The sequence below is a fragment of the Saccopteryx bilineata genome, chromosome 10 (genome assembly GCF_036850765.1).
Source record: "Saccopteryx bilineata isolate mSacBil1 chromosome 10, mSacBil1_pri_phased_curated, whole genome shotgun sequence".
NCBI classification, from domain to species: Eukaryota; Metazoa; Chordata; class Mammalia; order Chiroptera; family Emballonuridae; genus Saccopteryx; species Saccopteryx bilineata.
In genome coordinates, this window is record NC_089499.1 from 18,098,934 (window position 1) to 18,114,483 (window position 15,550).

The following is a 15,550-nucleotide window of genomic DNA, read 5'->3' on the forward strand; positions in this document are numbered from 1 at the left end:
TTTCATTTTCAGCTTACTAATCTGGTGTAAGACGGCTTCTCTCTCATACACACACACACACACACACACACACACACACACACACACGGCTTCTCTCATACACACACACACACACAGACATGTACACACACATGTGCATGCGCGCCCTGACCTTAAAAGAAACAGATTCCATACCCTAAAATGTGAATAGTCTGCTTTTCTTGGCTAGGAAGCCATAGCCACATCTTCTAGGAAAAGAAAAGATGCTGAACAGGATGATCAACACACTGAGGTATAAAAGGAGAACACAGGAAAGTTCTCTGTTGCAGCATTAAAAAAAAAAAAAAAAAAAAGATTTTTCAAAAAAAAAAAAAAAAAGATCAAGATCACACAACACAATCTAACCCCATAAACATAGTATTCTCAAGAACACAAATACTCTATAATTAAGCATTTAAAAGTCTATTTTTCCACATTTTATACTTTTTTTTTTTTACTTAGTAGTTTTTCCGTGTTTTCTTGGCTCAATCTACAGAACGCTAGCCCACCGCACACATCCAGTGCCCTCCCAGGCGGAGAGGTTGGCTTGGTGCACACCGCGTCCCGCGGAGGGGAGGGGGGCGCGCGGCTGCCACTGCGTGAGGGTGGGGGCGGGCAGAGGGCCCGCGGAGAAGGAAATGCGAAGATTTATGAGGTAGATAGAAATTATCACTTCACAGGCTCAATCCCTGCAGAAAAGATAAGTACATTCATCTGTAAAAAAATAAAGATGAGGTAGGACTTAGGCAATGTTGTACTTTTCTTGTTCTCTTTAAACAAAAGAAAAAAAGAAATTTCCCTGAGACTGTTTCTTCTTTGAAATTCAAAAGGAGACAGAGAAAAGGGGAGAGAGAGAGAAAGAGAGAGAGAGAGAGAGATGCACACCCCAAAAACAGAAGCCTAGAAAACGTGATTAGAAGATGAGGATTCGATTGTTGCCAAAGTCGACCACTACGATCATCCCATCGGGGGTGACGGCGATGCCCGAAGGGCGGTCCATCTGCCCAAAGCCACTGCCCTGAGCGCCAAACTTGCAGAGGAAGTTGCCGTTGGACTCAAACATCTGTACCCGGTGGTTCCTGGAATCGGCCACAATGATGCGCCCTTCCTGGTCCACGGCCACACCCTGCGGGCGCAGGAACTGCCCGTTGCCGGTGCCCTCTGAGCCCAGAAAGCGTGCTGACTGGCAGTCGGGGTGAATGACCAGGAGCCGGTGGTTGTTGAAGTCGGTGACCACCAAGTGGCCCTCATGGTTGAAGGCCACGCCTCGAGGGGAGTCAAAGTGCTTCCAGAGAGCCCCCTCGAAGCCATACTTATTCAGGAAGACTCCATCAGGCCCGAACAGCTGGATCCGGTGGTTCCGAGTGTCAGAGACCAGGATCTTGCCCTCAGAATTCACCGCCACGTCCCAAGGGTAGTTGAATTGCCCGTTCTTGGTTCCTTTCTCGCCGAACTTGAGGAGGAACTGTCCCTCGAAGGTGAAGATCTGGATTCGATGATTGTCCTTGTCGGCCACCACGATCCTGCGGGAGGCGTCGCAGGCCACCCCGGCCGGCCGGTCGAACTGCCCGGGCCGGGAGCCCAGGGTGCCGAATTTGTGGTGGAAGGTGCCGCAGGGCTTGAACACCTGGATGCGGTTGTTGCTGCGGTCGGCGACGACGATGTAGCCCTCCTTGTCCACGCTTACGCCCCACGGGCGGCAGAGCTTGCCATCGCTGTCGCCCTCGCTGCCAAAGCTCAGTCCCGGGAGCCCGATGCCCACGTAGCTGCGGCCTGACTTGACCACCACCTTGAAGGGGCTGTTCTCGATGTGCTGGTTACACAAGGTGACCGACACCAGGTGCTCGCCCTCCAGCTGGGGCCGGTAGCTCACCACGTACGTCCCGTTCTGCTGGTCACTCACCTCCGCCCCGAACAGGTTGCCGTCGGGGCCCAGGACCACAGCCGACATGAGGTCGCCTCCGGAGAGACGAGGCTCCCCGTCGTGGTCGTAGCCAATGACAGTGAAGGTGGCCACCTTGCCCTGGAGGGCCCGCTTGAGGCCGTCGCCGGTGGCCTTGGTGAGGGGCGCGAAGGCCCCGCTGCTGACGAAGCCGAAGGACTTGATGGCGAGGTACAGCGCCTGGTCGGGGGGCGTGAACATGATCCGGTCGTCTTCCTGGGGCTGCAGGAGGCTGCGCACAGTTTTCAGCTCCTGCACCTGGGCCAGCATGCGGTCCCGGGCCAGCAGGACGTCCAGCGCCCTGCCCTCCTCCAGGACCTGCTGGACGGCGCTGACGGTGCTCTCGAGCTTGTTCAGGTTCTGCCGCAGCTTCTCCACCTGCAGGTACAGAGACTTGGCCTTCACCTGGCGGATCTTCTCTACCTGGGGGGGGGGGGGGGGAGAACCGGGGGAGAGGCTTAGAACCAAGCACGGAAACACCTGACGTGACCCCAGACAAGCCCGTGCGGAGGGAGAATACACAACTGGTCTGCGCTCTTCACACACGGCGCAATCCCAGGGTAAAGAAAAGGCGGAGGTACTGTTCCAGACACAGGAGATGACTCAAGAGACATGACAACTACATGCAATTAGGGGTCCTGGATTGCAGGAGCAGTGCTACTAAAAATACTACTGGTGAGCCTAACCAGGCGGTGGCGCAGTGGATAGAGCACCGGACTGGGATGCGGAGGACCCAGGTTCGAGTCCCTGAGGTCGCCAGCTTGAGCATGGGTTCATCTGGTTTGAGCAAAGCTCACCAGCTTAGACCCAAGGTCGCTGGCTCAAGCAAGGGGTTACTCGGTCTGCTGAAGGCCCACGGTCAAGGCACATATGAGAAAGCAATCAATGAACAACTAAGGTGTCGCAACAAAAAACTAATGATTGATGCTTCTCATCTCTCTCCGTTCCTGTCTGTCCCTATCTATCCCTCTCTCTGACTCTCTCTCTGTCCCTGTTAAAAAATACAAACAAACAAAAAACTACTGGTGAAATCTGACTACTGACTAAAGATTAGCTACTAGTACAGAGTCGAGATTAAGCGTCCTGACTCTAACTGTGTGATTAGCTAGCAGAATGCCCTTCCTCAGAGCAAACAGTGTAGAAGTTAGGGATAAAGGGGCACTGTGTCTCCGACCCTCCCAACTTATTCTCGAATCCCAGCCACATGTTATACGTTATACAGAAAGAATGATGAAAATGGGGCAAAACGTACGTAACTGGCGAATGTGGGTAAAGGATAGATGGAGTTCTTTTAGTATTAATTATTAATACCTGCAATTTCTCTGTAACTTAGGAATTAAAATAAAAGCCTGACCAGGCGGTGGCACAGCGGATAGAAAGCATCAGCTTGGGATGCTGAGGACCCAGGTTCGAAATCCTGAGGTCACCGGCTTGAACGCAGGATCCTAGACATGACCCCATGGTCACTGGCTTGAGCTAGGGGAAATAACAGTTAAAGAGGACACTCTAACAAGGGTTTACTGAGTACCAACTTTGGGCCAGGCACTGGATGTATACTGTGACCAACAGAATAAAACCAAGGGCTTAAAAGAGACCAATCCAAGCAGAGGGAAGAACAAGCACAAAGACCCTGAGGTGGGCACTTCCCTGGAATTTCAAAACAAAAACAAACGAGGTTTTTTGGGGCAGTCTTATGTTGTTGTTTTGTTTTGTTGTTTTTTTTTGTATTTTTCTGAAGTTGGAAATGGGGAGGCAGTCAGACAGACTCCTGCATGCGCCTGACCGGGATCCACTGGGCATGCCCACCAGGGGGCGATGCTCTGCCCATCTGGGGCGCAGCTCTGTTGCAACCAGGGCCATTCTAGTGCCTGGGGCAGAGGCCATGGAGGCATCCTAAGCGCCAGGGCAAACTTTGCTCCAACGGAGCCTTGGCTGTGGGAAGGGAAGAGAGAGACAGAGAGGAAGGGGGGGGGGGGTGGAGAAGCAGATGGGCGCCTCTCCTGTGTGCCCTGGCCGGGAATCGAACCTGGGACTCCCGCACGCCAGGCCGACGCTCTACCACTGAGCAAACCGGCCAGGGCTGCAGTCTTATGTTTTTATATAAGCTGTGCAGACCATGCGCTGCAGAGGACAAGTGAGGGGAAGCAGAGAACAGCGATCACCCAGGTGAACGGTGACAGCCCCCCAGGCCACAAAGGTGGGCTGAAACTGTGAGAAAGGATACCAGAGGCAGAACCAGCAGGACTTCCTGACGGGCTAGGCCAGAGCTGCACTCCTCTGAGACGGAATTTTCAATGCAGACACACACAAATAGAAAGAAAACCGCAGAGAGAGGAAAGGGATCTGGTGAGGACATAATTCAAGATTACGCCTCCTTGTCTCCCCTCTCCTCATCTCTCCTCACCTCTAAGGACAGGATGTTGGAAACCTTCCACAGGGAGCCCAAAAGGCCTCACACACTACACTGGGAGAGGAGTCCTCCTCTGAATCTAAAATGTTATCATGGATTCTGACCTCCCCCGCAATAATTCCTGCTTTTGAGGAATTACAGTGCAAACCGCACTATTCAGGAACGTGGGATTCTGTCTGACAAATGAAACGAAGTCCTTTCTTGATTCTTTTGCACTAAAAGTCCTCTGATTTTAAGTGATGTCCCCCACGAAGGGAACACACAGGTCACCCCAGCTGGCTCATGTTGTTCTGCAGAGGGCCGTAAACGGAGTGAGTGCCCCACCGATCGGAAAGCTACAGAAAGCCTATTTCAGAGGAAGGGCCCACCGCCGGGAGGCCTGGGTTCTCATCGGACTTTCCCTTGGGGAGTGATGATGTGATTTCTGACCCATTCACACGCATTTTCAACTGTCCACTCTGGAAGCAGGACATGTATATAAATGAAGAAGGGAGACTCTTTGCAGGGACAGATCAAAGAGAGGTTTTTCCTTTGGTTTTTGCACTGGACCAAACCTCCAGGCTTTGGTTCCGACCCCATAGGTATAGGTGGCTGTAACTGACCCCAAGGGAAAGCCAAACCCACTGGAAATGTACAAGGCCCAACAAAGGGAGGTGCATCCAGACAAGGCAGATTCACCTAGCACTCCAGTATCTCAAGGTGCAATAACCACAACGAGAAAAACCACAATATTATACCAAACGAGGTACCCAGGCAGAGACAGGCAGGAAAGCTTTGCTGGGGGGCGAGGGGGCATAGAAACACTAGTAATTAATAAGAGAGAGGGGAAAGGATTCCCACAGGATTTGGGGCGGGGTACCGCTGCAACAAGGCAAGATAAATGGGGCCGAGACGTCTCCAGAACGAACAAGCCTTATCTATCTTGAAAGAATCTGAGAACGAGTTTTGAAGCCAAGCAGAAATGAAGCGTATTGCAGGAAGAAGAAACGGACTCTTCCAAATTCACTTCTCCCAGAGTGAAAGCTTGCTTTCCACTCCTCCTGCCTGAGAAAGAGAATGGACTGCCTTTGGAAGAGTGAGTCCGCCTCACAGGAGGGAGGATAACTCAGGGGAGATCTGCAGAAACACACAAAGGCCTTTTCATCAGCGAGTCCAGAAGAGCCCGTCTGTGGCAGAGTTCACCACGGCGCTCTCGGGTTGCAAGCAGTGGGCCCCTTTCAGTTATAATTAACATTCGTGGGTGGCATGAGGCTGACGGACCGTGGGGACATCTGAGTGCCTGAAAACCATGTCAGGGCCACAAAGGTGCCTAAATAAAATATGTGCTGAATTAATCTTGGGACATTTTGGAGTCTTTCTTTTTTTTTTTTTTGGTCAAAAAACTCACATTTGCTACGAGGTCAGAAGCAGCAGAAGGCAGCTCCTTAAAGAACTAATAACTAAATGGAAGATGCAGAATCCAAAACAGCCAGCCTTCCAGAGAACATTTTAGGGCAAAGTGATTGGTGAGGGTCACTTTTGGAAATCGAGAGGCCACCTCTACCATCGGCTAGTTCGGATGATTAAAGCAAGCACACACAAGCCTGAGCGGTGGTGGCCCAGTGGATAGAGCGCCGACCTGGGATGTTGAGGTCCCAGTTCAAAATCCTGCAGTTGCCAGCTTGAGCGAGGGGTTGCTGGCTTGAGCAAGGGGTCACTGACTCGGCTGGAGCCTTCCCACTCCCCTGCCAAGGCACATTTGAGAAGTGATCAATAAACAATCAAAGTGCTGCAACTACGAGTTGATGCTTCTCTCTCTCTCTCTCTTCCTGTCTCTCTCTTGCTAAAAACAAACAAAACAAGCAAGTACACACCTAAGTGCAGCCTTTTTAATAAGATACATATGTGGCCTTACTGGTGCGTGCAGGAACTGGCATGGGACACTGGCCCACTCGTAGGCATAGTGCCCCCTCTTCCCTCTGAGGGGGTACAGGAAAGCAGAGGAAAAAAGCTGGGGCAGTGACGTGGATGGGGAGAGCCTTCTTCCCAAGCTGACTGTTGTCTAACCAGCACACCAGTGTGCTCAGCACTTTCCTGCTCCCACAGGAAGAGAGGGCACATGCTCGCTGCCCTCACCAGTGGAAAACTGGCTTTGCACATGGGCTCAGGAAGTGCAACCAGCCAGGACACCAAAAACAAGGACGTTTCCTACCAGCCCGCTTTCCCAACAACGGTTTCCACTGTCCTCCCTCTTTCTGCCTCCTTTTGAGCGTGCACAATGCAAAACTTGGGGCTCCCTCCTGTTTCGGCACCCGGCAACTTCTGAAAGGGCTTCTTCTTGTTTCACTGCCCGGAGAGCACCCACAAGGTGCCAGAGGCCCCTTGAATTTTTCTGCCAACAACCAACTCTGAAAAACTGCCAAGTATTCTAAATTTATAAGCTGCAGTCCCGGATCCGACTGGCAGTTTGCGGAAGAAACGCCGGCCAGGCCGATGAGGTGCCGACAGGGCCACCGCGGGCGTGTTGCGTTCCGTCCGTTACCTTCCAGAGCAGCTCGCACTCCCGCTCCTCCAGGGCCTTCTTGTGCCTCGCAGTCACGGCTTTGACCTCCGACTGGACCACCTTGGCCTTCATCTCCACCTGTTCTGCCACCGTCTGGGCCTGCTCGATGCTCAGCTGGAAAACCAAACACAGTCTCGTGGCATGAGAAGGACCTTCACACGCTCCAGACAAAACACTGAAGTCTGCCCCTTCCCTACTCCACGCCCCCACCCCCACCACCCAGACCCGAAAAGCTCACACCCGGGGGCCCCCAGACCGCTTGATCCACTTCCTTGGAAAAGAAAGCAGACACTTCGGCAGAGAATGGCACCTGTCTGACATGTAACTGAAGGAGGTGCTGGCAAGAGCTGGATTTCTTTGTATGAGAAATGGCACCTACACCAAGTGAATGTCAGGACTATTAAGAGATCCTCTGACACAGCGAAACCAGTGTAGCTGGGTCACAGCCGAAAACCGGGAATGAGGATCAGATGTGAGATGTACTAACCCCGGGCACACGCCTGTGCGCAGCTTTCCCAGACTTTCTGGCCTCGCTGCACGCCTGGGGAAAGCCCCGAAGGCCAGGCCCGCCCCTCCCGCCAGGGGCTGCAGCAGGCTGCGGGCCAGTGGCTATCCATCACCCTTCTGCCGCGTCCTTTCCAGCCTGAGCCGAGGCGGAGTGCATCCAGGACTGAGAATACCGGGTCGCTGAGGAAACCGTGCCCTGTGGTCAGAGACCATCGACACAGCACCCCACAACCCCACCCTGCGCCACCGGCTCGAGTAAATCAGCCAGTTTAATCAGTCGTATTATTGTTCATGAAAAATTAATCCAGACAGAAGGCCTGGTGTTTTCATTAATATTACATGACGCGTCTCCAAAAGCCACAAGGATTTCTTTTGAGATACTGAGGTATTAAATCAGGGATTCCAAACTGACTGCTTGCTGATGATGGTCAAGCTAGGAGTTGGGTAACCGGGTTCAAATCCTGACTCCTGGGCTCAAAGGCTCCTTGGACTAGTTTCCTGGCCCCCTAACCTTGGTCAATGGGGACTGTGAGGAAAATGCAACGGACCCCAGGGAGAGAGCTGGCCACAGTGCGTGGCACAGGTTATTATTAACAGTGCTCGAGAAACGCCCCCACGGAATGGCATGGGGCACTGGCCCGTTCATAGGCATAGCCCCCCCCCCTCAACCATCCATTCCCTTTATCCACTTAGCTCTCACCAAGCAAGCAGGATCCAAACCCTAGGCCTATCTACACTTCCTGCCTTATTGTGTTTTTCAACTGTGGAAAAATACGTAACGTAAAATGCACCAGTGATAGCACCTTCAACGTTGTGCCACCGTCACCACTAGCTCTAGAACACGTCTATCGTCCCGAGAGGAAGCTGTCATGCCCGCTAAGCGGCCATTCTGCATCTCACCTCCCTCTCCTCCACAGCAACCATAACCCACCTACTGTCCCTAGAGACCTATCTATTTTGGACACTGTAGAAATGGAATGAAACCATACAAGACCAACCTTATTTCTTTACAAATAATAGCTCCAGCCAGACTGCTGGGACTCACTCCATTCCTGAAAACTGTCCCCCTCAATAAAATAATAAAGATAAAATTGGAGCCCCTATTTACCAAGTATAACCATCTCGGCCAGGATGCCACGTTCGGGCACGGAGCCACACCCACAGTGCAGCTGCCCCCCGGGTGCGCCCCCAGCTGCGCGGGGGGGGGGGGGGAACTGCTCTCTCTGCGTTCTCACTCCGATCCTTGTCAGGTCTAAGGATCCGCGGGCTATCCACTGCCTGGAATGCTTCCTCTTCCAAATTCACTCTGAAGGTCAAACCCCAGCTCAGACCCCCTCACCTCTACCACCCTACCTACCCCAAGGATCACTACACGTCAAACTAAGTGGGGGCTAAGTACACAGGCTATACGGTACTTAGCCACTGGGTTGTGACAGGGACAATCATCCATACATTTTCAGTTTGCTCGTGTCCAGGGACATAGTCAAGTTTGATCAATGTACTGGGTTAAATACTGTCCCCTTCTCCACCAAGTTCAGGTGCACCTGAAACCTGAACGTGACTTTAGTTGGAAATACGGTCTTTGCAGATATTAACATGAGGTCATAATGGACTAGGGTGGATACTAAATCCACTGACTCGTTTCCCCGTAAGGCCAAGTGAAGACAGAGACACACGCACACAGAAGGAAGGCCGGGCAAAGACAGGCAGGAACGGGGAGCGATAAGGTACAACAAGCCAAGGAACAGCAAGGGTGACTGGCAACCACCAGGAACTAGGAAGACACAAGGAAAGACTCCGCCCCAGGACCATCAGAAGGAGCACGTTCCTGCTGACACCCTGATTGTGGACTTTAGCCTCTAGAACTGTGCAATAATACATTCCTATTGGTTTAAGTCACCCAGTTGGTGATAATTTTCTGTATACAATCCTAGTCAAGCACTGCATGCCGAGATGTGCAGACCTAGGACCTGCTGAACTAGTTCCTGTTATCGAAAGCAGGCCTTTCAAGCAGACAAGTGGCAGGTGGCTTGGGGAAAATGACAGTGGGGAAGGTGGGGAAAGCTTTGAAAATAGGAACACAGCCTGACCAGGCGGTGGCGCAGTGAATAGAGTGTCTGACTGGGATGCAGAAGAGCCAGGTTCGAGACCCCAAGGTCACCAACTTGAGTGCGGGCTCATCTGGTTTGAGCAAAACTCACCAGCTTGGACCCAAGGTTGCTGGCTCAAGCAAGGGGTTACTCGGTCTGCTGAAGGCCCACGGTCAAGGCACATATGAGAAAGCAATCAATGAACAACTAAGGTGCCGCAATGCACAACGAAAAACTAATGATTGGTGCTTCTCACCTCTCCGTTCTTGTCTGTCTGTCCCTATCTATCCCTCTCTCTGTCTCTGAAAAAAAAAAAAAAGAAAATAGGAACACACTTTGCAGTTAAAAAAAAAGGACCAAAAAAAAGGCAACAAGCATGGGACTTGGGAGAAAAATGTTATCATCTTCTAAACGTGCACAAATCCAAGAGAAGGTTTGAAATCTGAGGGTCTCAACTGGGCAGGTGACTCAGTTGGTGCATGCTAGCTAGCTGACTTGAATGATGGCCACTTAGTTCTGAAGAGAGTCTGGGGCCATTTGTGGGTTTTTCCCAGGAAGAGTACACAAAGCGATTAGTGATGTCTGCTATGGAGAACAGTTGTCTGATGGCTGGTATTTAAAGTGCCCTGAGAGCCAGAAGGTATAAAAATAGAACAATTATATCACCTATAAATTCATAGGCCACCATACAAGATATGGAAAATACTGCAGTGCATTCTAAATATAATTTTAACTGTAATTCATATCTCTGAAACTATGATTCATCTGAAAATGATCAAGTTTCCCCCTTTCTTAGGTGTATGTAACATAAATGTGCATCTTACACTCAATGGCATCTTGAACATGATAAAAGAAACACAGTAATTAAAGAATCAATCTTATGTGGAGAACAACTATATTCCTGATCCTGCTTACGGATTTCTATAGGCAATCAGTGCAACTTATAAAATGCTCTAATTACATAGAGGTAGCCAAAATGTTGTCCTCTTAAAGTGTCCAAGTAACAGATTGTCCTAAAAAAAACAACAATAAAAACGATGAGGTACATTGCAGGCCTCTTCCCATGCTTTCTTTGTTGTGGGTAACCCCAGACCCTCATCAGGACACACTCCCTTTACAAGACTATCTAGAATTAATTGGAAGATTTACTTCTTTCTAGGTGCTTCTTTTTTTTAGAACTAAGACTCTCAAGCTAAATATCACCGAGCTGTGATTGTCTCAAAGTCATAGCAACTAATATCCGATACTTGTAATTTAACACTGGATTACAGTGTTGACCAGGCGGTGGCGCAGTGGATAGTCAGACTGCGATGCAGAGGACCCGGGTTCGAGACCCCGAGGTCGCCAGCTTGAACCCAGGGTCGCTGGCTCTAGCAGGGGATTACTCAGTCTGCTAAAGGGCTGCGGTCAAGGCACATATGAGAAAGCAATCAATGAACAACTAAGGTGTTGCAACGTGCAATGAAAAACTAATGATTGATGTTTCTCATCTCTCTCCGTCTCACTCTCTGTCTCTGTAAAAAAAAAATAAATAAATAAAAATAAAAAAAACCAGATAGTCACTGGGGGAGATGTGCCTTTTTTTTTTTTTTTTTTAATGTACATCCTTCCCATCCAGAAATGACTAAACTTGAAAATAGGTTGATGAGGACAGCAGGATGGGAGGGAATTGAGGTGTCCAAGACAAGACGACCTCACTAGGCTAACACACAAACTGCTTATAGGACGGGGCTGCTTACTGATTATAGGAGAGGAGCCAATACAAATCTCAAGCCTTCTTCTGGCACCAACACAACCTCATAAACGTGCATCAATGGTGTGACTCGGGATCCAGAAGTCACTGGCAAAAAGGCAAAGACACCTCTCTGCTGGGCCTCTAGAGCGTACATATTACTTCCAACTTTGGAGGGGAAGCTAGTTGAGACCAAGTCCCTGGTTGAAGAAAGGGAACGGAGTTTCTGCAAAAGATGTCTCAACGAAATCTGTTCAGTGAAAATTAGAACCACCAAATCCCCAAATTATACTGAGCCCAGACATGTTGTAAAATAGGTTTCTGGGATATTCACTTAAAGGTGGTGTAAGGTAGATAAGGACTTAAAAATCTACCCGCAGATCTGGCTGCCTAGTATCCTTTTACTTTTGGGATGTGTTAAATGCCCGTTCATCTGGTCTAAAGGGAGCTCCCTAGTATACTGCCCCCAGCCCCTGTGCCCAAGGAGCAATGAAGGATACCAGGCCAATCAAGGGCCCTTCTCTGGGATTTTACAGATGAATGTTACAGCCTCCTTCCCTCCCACCCCAAAAGAGGAGGGGGGGGAGGGGAACCCCATCCTTTCCCTGAGGATGGTTTGCTGGAACAGCGCAAGCCCAAGGAGATTTCCATTTAAGCCTACCTTTCTCTCTGCGCTGCACGGACAAGCCCAGGTTCAGGAGCTCGAATGGGGTTACCATGGAGAGAGGGACAGAGCTAAGTGATTGACAGTGCTGGCACCAAGGTCTACGTCCCTGGATACCTGAAGCCTGATCCATCCATATTCTTCTACCTGGTCACCTGAGACTATTCATTCCCTTTTAGTCCACTGCAACCCCAGAGTCCTAATTAAGACAGCATGGGAAATTTTTAAATGAGGTCAGAGTGTATTTAAGTTCTTGCACCATAATTTTTCCTACATTTAGGTGTAAGTGGCCGGTGGTGGCGCACATGCACGGGGGTGGGGGTGGGGAGCTAGAGAACATTGGCTTCCCAAATGAGAAACAGGGTCCATTAGTTTTGGATTCAAACTGCAATTCCTCTCTTCACTGTCACTGTGCCTCTGGCAGGTTACCTGAGGTTAATCTCTTTGGTGCAAAGCGTTCTCTTTGCAAAATGGGAAGAACGACGCCCACACCATACAGGCAGTACTATGTATGCGTGAAGTACCTGTTTCAGTGCCCAGGACAAGGGGAGGAGCTCAGTACACAGGTCTGTTCATTCTCTCGGATGAAGAGGGGAGGCCTATCGTTTAAGGACGTCTGGTTTCTTGGGCAATTAATTTCGTTCTTCCACTTCCATATTTGTAATAGAAAAAGAAAAAAAGTTTCCTTGATCTACTTTTTGGGATAGTGTAAATTAAGCTCATAAGAGATAACAGACACGCTTGGCATTCACTGTGGTAACTTTCCGTCGTGGCAAGCAGGAGTGTGTCCGCAGGTGACTTCAGTCTACAAGGATGATGAGAGGACTGATAAAAGTTAAAACAAAAGGGACCAAAGTAGTCCAAAGTCGAGATTAACTTACAATTTCATTTGTACAACTTAAAAAAAAAAAAATTACACTTAGTCATTAAGTTCAGTTCTCATTTGGGGCTAAATGGTAGAACACCTATCACTCTCGCTGTAACAGGAAGAGCGACAATGCTTACTTTTTCAAAATATAGTTACTGATTGATTTTTTAAAGAAAAAATTGATTTGTTGTTCCAGTTACTTATGCACTCATTGGTGATTCTTGTATGTGCCTTGATGAGGGATTGAACCCACAACCTTGGTGTTATCAGAATGACGCTCCGACCGAGTTACCCGGCCAGGGTGTGATAGCTTTTTTTTTTCAATGGGTAGACAATTCATGTCCAGTAAAGAAAATCAGGGAGAGGGTAGGGCAAAGGCAGCTGGCTCTCTAGTCTACAGCAGGGGTCCCCAAACTTTTTATACAGGGGGCCGTTCACTGTCCCTCAGACCGTTGGAGGGCCAGACTATAAAAAAAACTATGAACAAATCCCTATGCACACTGCACATATCTTATTTTAAAGTAAAAAAACAAAACGGGAACAAATACAATATTTAAAATAAAGAACAAGTAAATTTAAATCAACAAACTGACCAGTATTTCAATGGGAACTATGGGTCTGCTTTTGGCTAATGAGATGGTCAACGTCCAGTTCCATATTTGTCACTGCTAGGCGTAACAAGTGATATGACGCGCTTCCGGAGCCATGAGGCATGCTTCCTGCGTCACCAGAAGTCTAACTGTATGTGAGTGACGCTGCGCTTTGAGGCACCGCCACATACAGTGCTCCTCTCACTGACCACCAATGAAAGAGGTGCCCCTTCCGGAAGTGCAGCGGGGGCCGGATAAATGGCCTCAGGGGGCCGCAGTTTGGGCATCCCTGGTCTACAGGATCCATCACACTATACTATTACTCCTGGCTTACTACTGTCAGATGAAAAATAATAGAAGCTCTATCTTATTTACGGCTGTAGTGAGTTTGGATATAACTCCTTTCCAACTGATGTGATCGTGACATTGAGATTCTGGCCAATGAATATTAAGTATCATGCGGGACTTCTGAGAAATCTCTATAAAAGGTAGGAGCATGCCCACCTCCTTTCAATTGGCCAGAACATGAATGTAACAATGTCTTGCATTCCAGCAGCTATTCTGGGCCATAGGGATAAATGTCTCAACTCCTGGGAATGATGGGGTAGATAGAGCTAGCTAAAGGATTCTCCAATCACTACCCGTATGCTTTTTAATAGGAGAGATTAAAGCCTTGAGTATTTAATTTAAATCACTACTTTTGGGGAGCAGAGTAAAGACCTGTTACTAGTTACTAAATTCACTTCCTAACTCATTAAAATAAAACAAAATCTTAATCCAAAACAGAAAGCAGATGAGGGGTTGCTTGGGAACATGGGAACAGGAAGGTAGGGATTACCCTAAGGATTACTAAAAAACTTTTGGTGCCTGCCCCGTGCTGGCGCAGTGGAGATAGATAGCATTGACCTGGAATGCTGAGGTCCCAGGTTCGAAACCTCAAGAACTTGCTAGCTTGAGGACAGAGTTGCCAGCTTCAAACAGGGTTCACTGACATGACCCCATGGTCTCTAGCAAGGGGTCACTGGCTCAGCTGGAGCCTCCAGTCAAGGCACATATGAGAAGCAATCAATGAGCAACCAACCAAGGTGCAGCAACTACGAGTTGATGGTTCTCATGTCTCTCCCTTCCTGTCTCTCTTTCTCTTTTTAAAAAAGTAAAAAAATAAAATAAAAAGAAGAAATAAACTTTTGGACATGACAGACATGTTCATAATCTTGACTGATATTTTCATGGCTAAAATATATATCAAACATATGGTGTACACTTTAAACATGTGCAGTTTATTGCCTATATTTTCCATAATATATCTGAAGTTTTTTTGCCTCAGTCCCGCCTTAAAAAAAAAAATTACTGGCTCATTTCTGATTAAAGATGTTAACCATTTGTCAGGCACTGCAAAATGAAATGCCATGCTTTTTGTTATTTTACTGCGGTGCTTTATTTTATGGTTGTACAAAAGTTGTGTACTGAAATATGTTATATAATCGTGATGTTAAAAACACAAAACAAAAAACCTAACAGTCCTGGCTGGGTGGCTAAGGCAATGGACTGGGGGTGGGGGGGTGGGAGGTGGGGGAGACGGACAAAAACACACACTACTATTAATATTTTGCTCTGCTTACCAATTTTTCTGTGTCTTGTTTTCTGGGTTTGCATAACTTTCTCTGAACCAACTTCAAAGTTTGTTCATTTTACTGAACACTGTGTGTTTTTTTAATGTGATCGCAGTCTCTCTATAGATTATGTGCCTAAAACCTCCTCACTCCTATTGTTGAGGGTTCATATGGTGCAACCAGTACTATCAGAATGCAGAACGCTGCCTCGGAGGAGATCCCCAGAGGAGGAATGAAGCTCCTTCCACATCTAAAAGCGCTGGGTATTTTTCAAAATACGTTCTCCCACCCACACCGAGTAAGCATGGTGCACATATTCAAGTTCTTTATCCAAACAGTAGCCTGGTGTCCTTTAAATGGGTAACTGTCCAGGTTAATGTATTAAGTAGTTGGATTTTTCTCTCTGTAAAAGGTATGTTTTTCATCTCTCTCATTCCCTATCCATTCATGTCTTTCCGTTTTATCTACCTTTATGATCTTTTCATAGAGTAACTGATTGCTATCGTTTCTAGTTTGTGTTCCTTTTAATACGCATACGTTTCTAGGAACAAAATCTTAGAGTGCTTTTATGCCT

General features: G+C 48.5%; 1 protein-coding gene across 1 annotated transcript in view; it reads right to left on the reverse strand.

Moving 5' to 3' along the window:
- Positions 1–931: 931 nt before the first annotated feature.
- TRIM71 (tripartite motif containing 71) overlaps positions 932–15,550 on the reverse strand; it is a 71,958-nt gene continuing 57,339 nt past the window's right edge. Inside the window, exons 3-4 of the mRNA XM_066245919.1 lie at positions 6,892–7,026; positions 932–2,383 (exon numbers count right to left, since the gene is read on the reverse strand). Coding sequence (XP_066102016.1) covers positions 932–2,383; positions 6,892–7,026 — 1,587 coding nt within the window. The remainder of the gene's footprint in view (positions 2,384–6,891; positions 7,027–15,550) is intronic.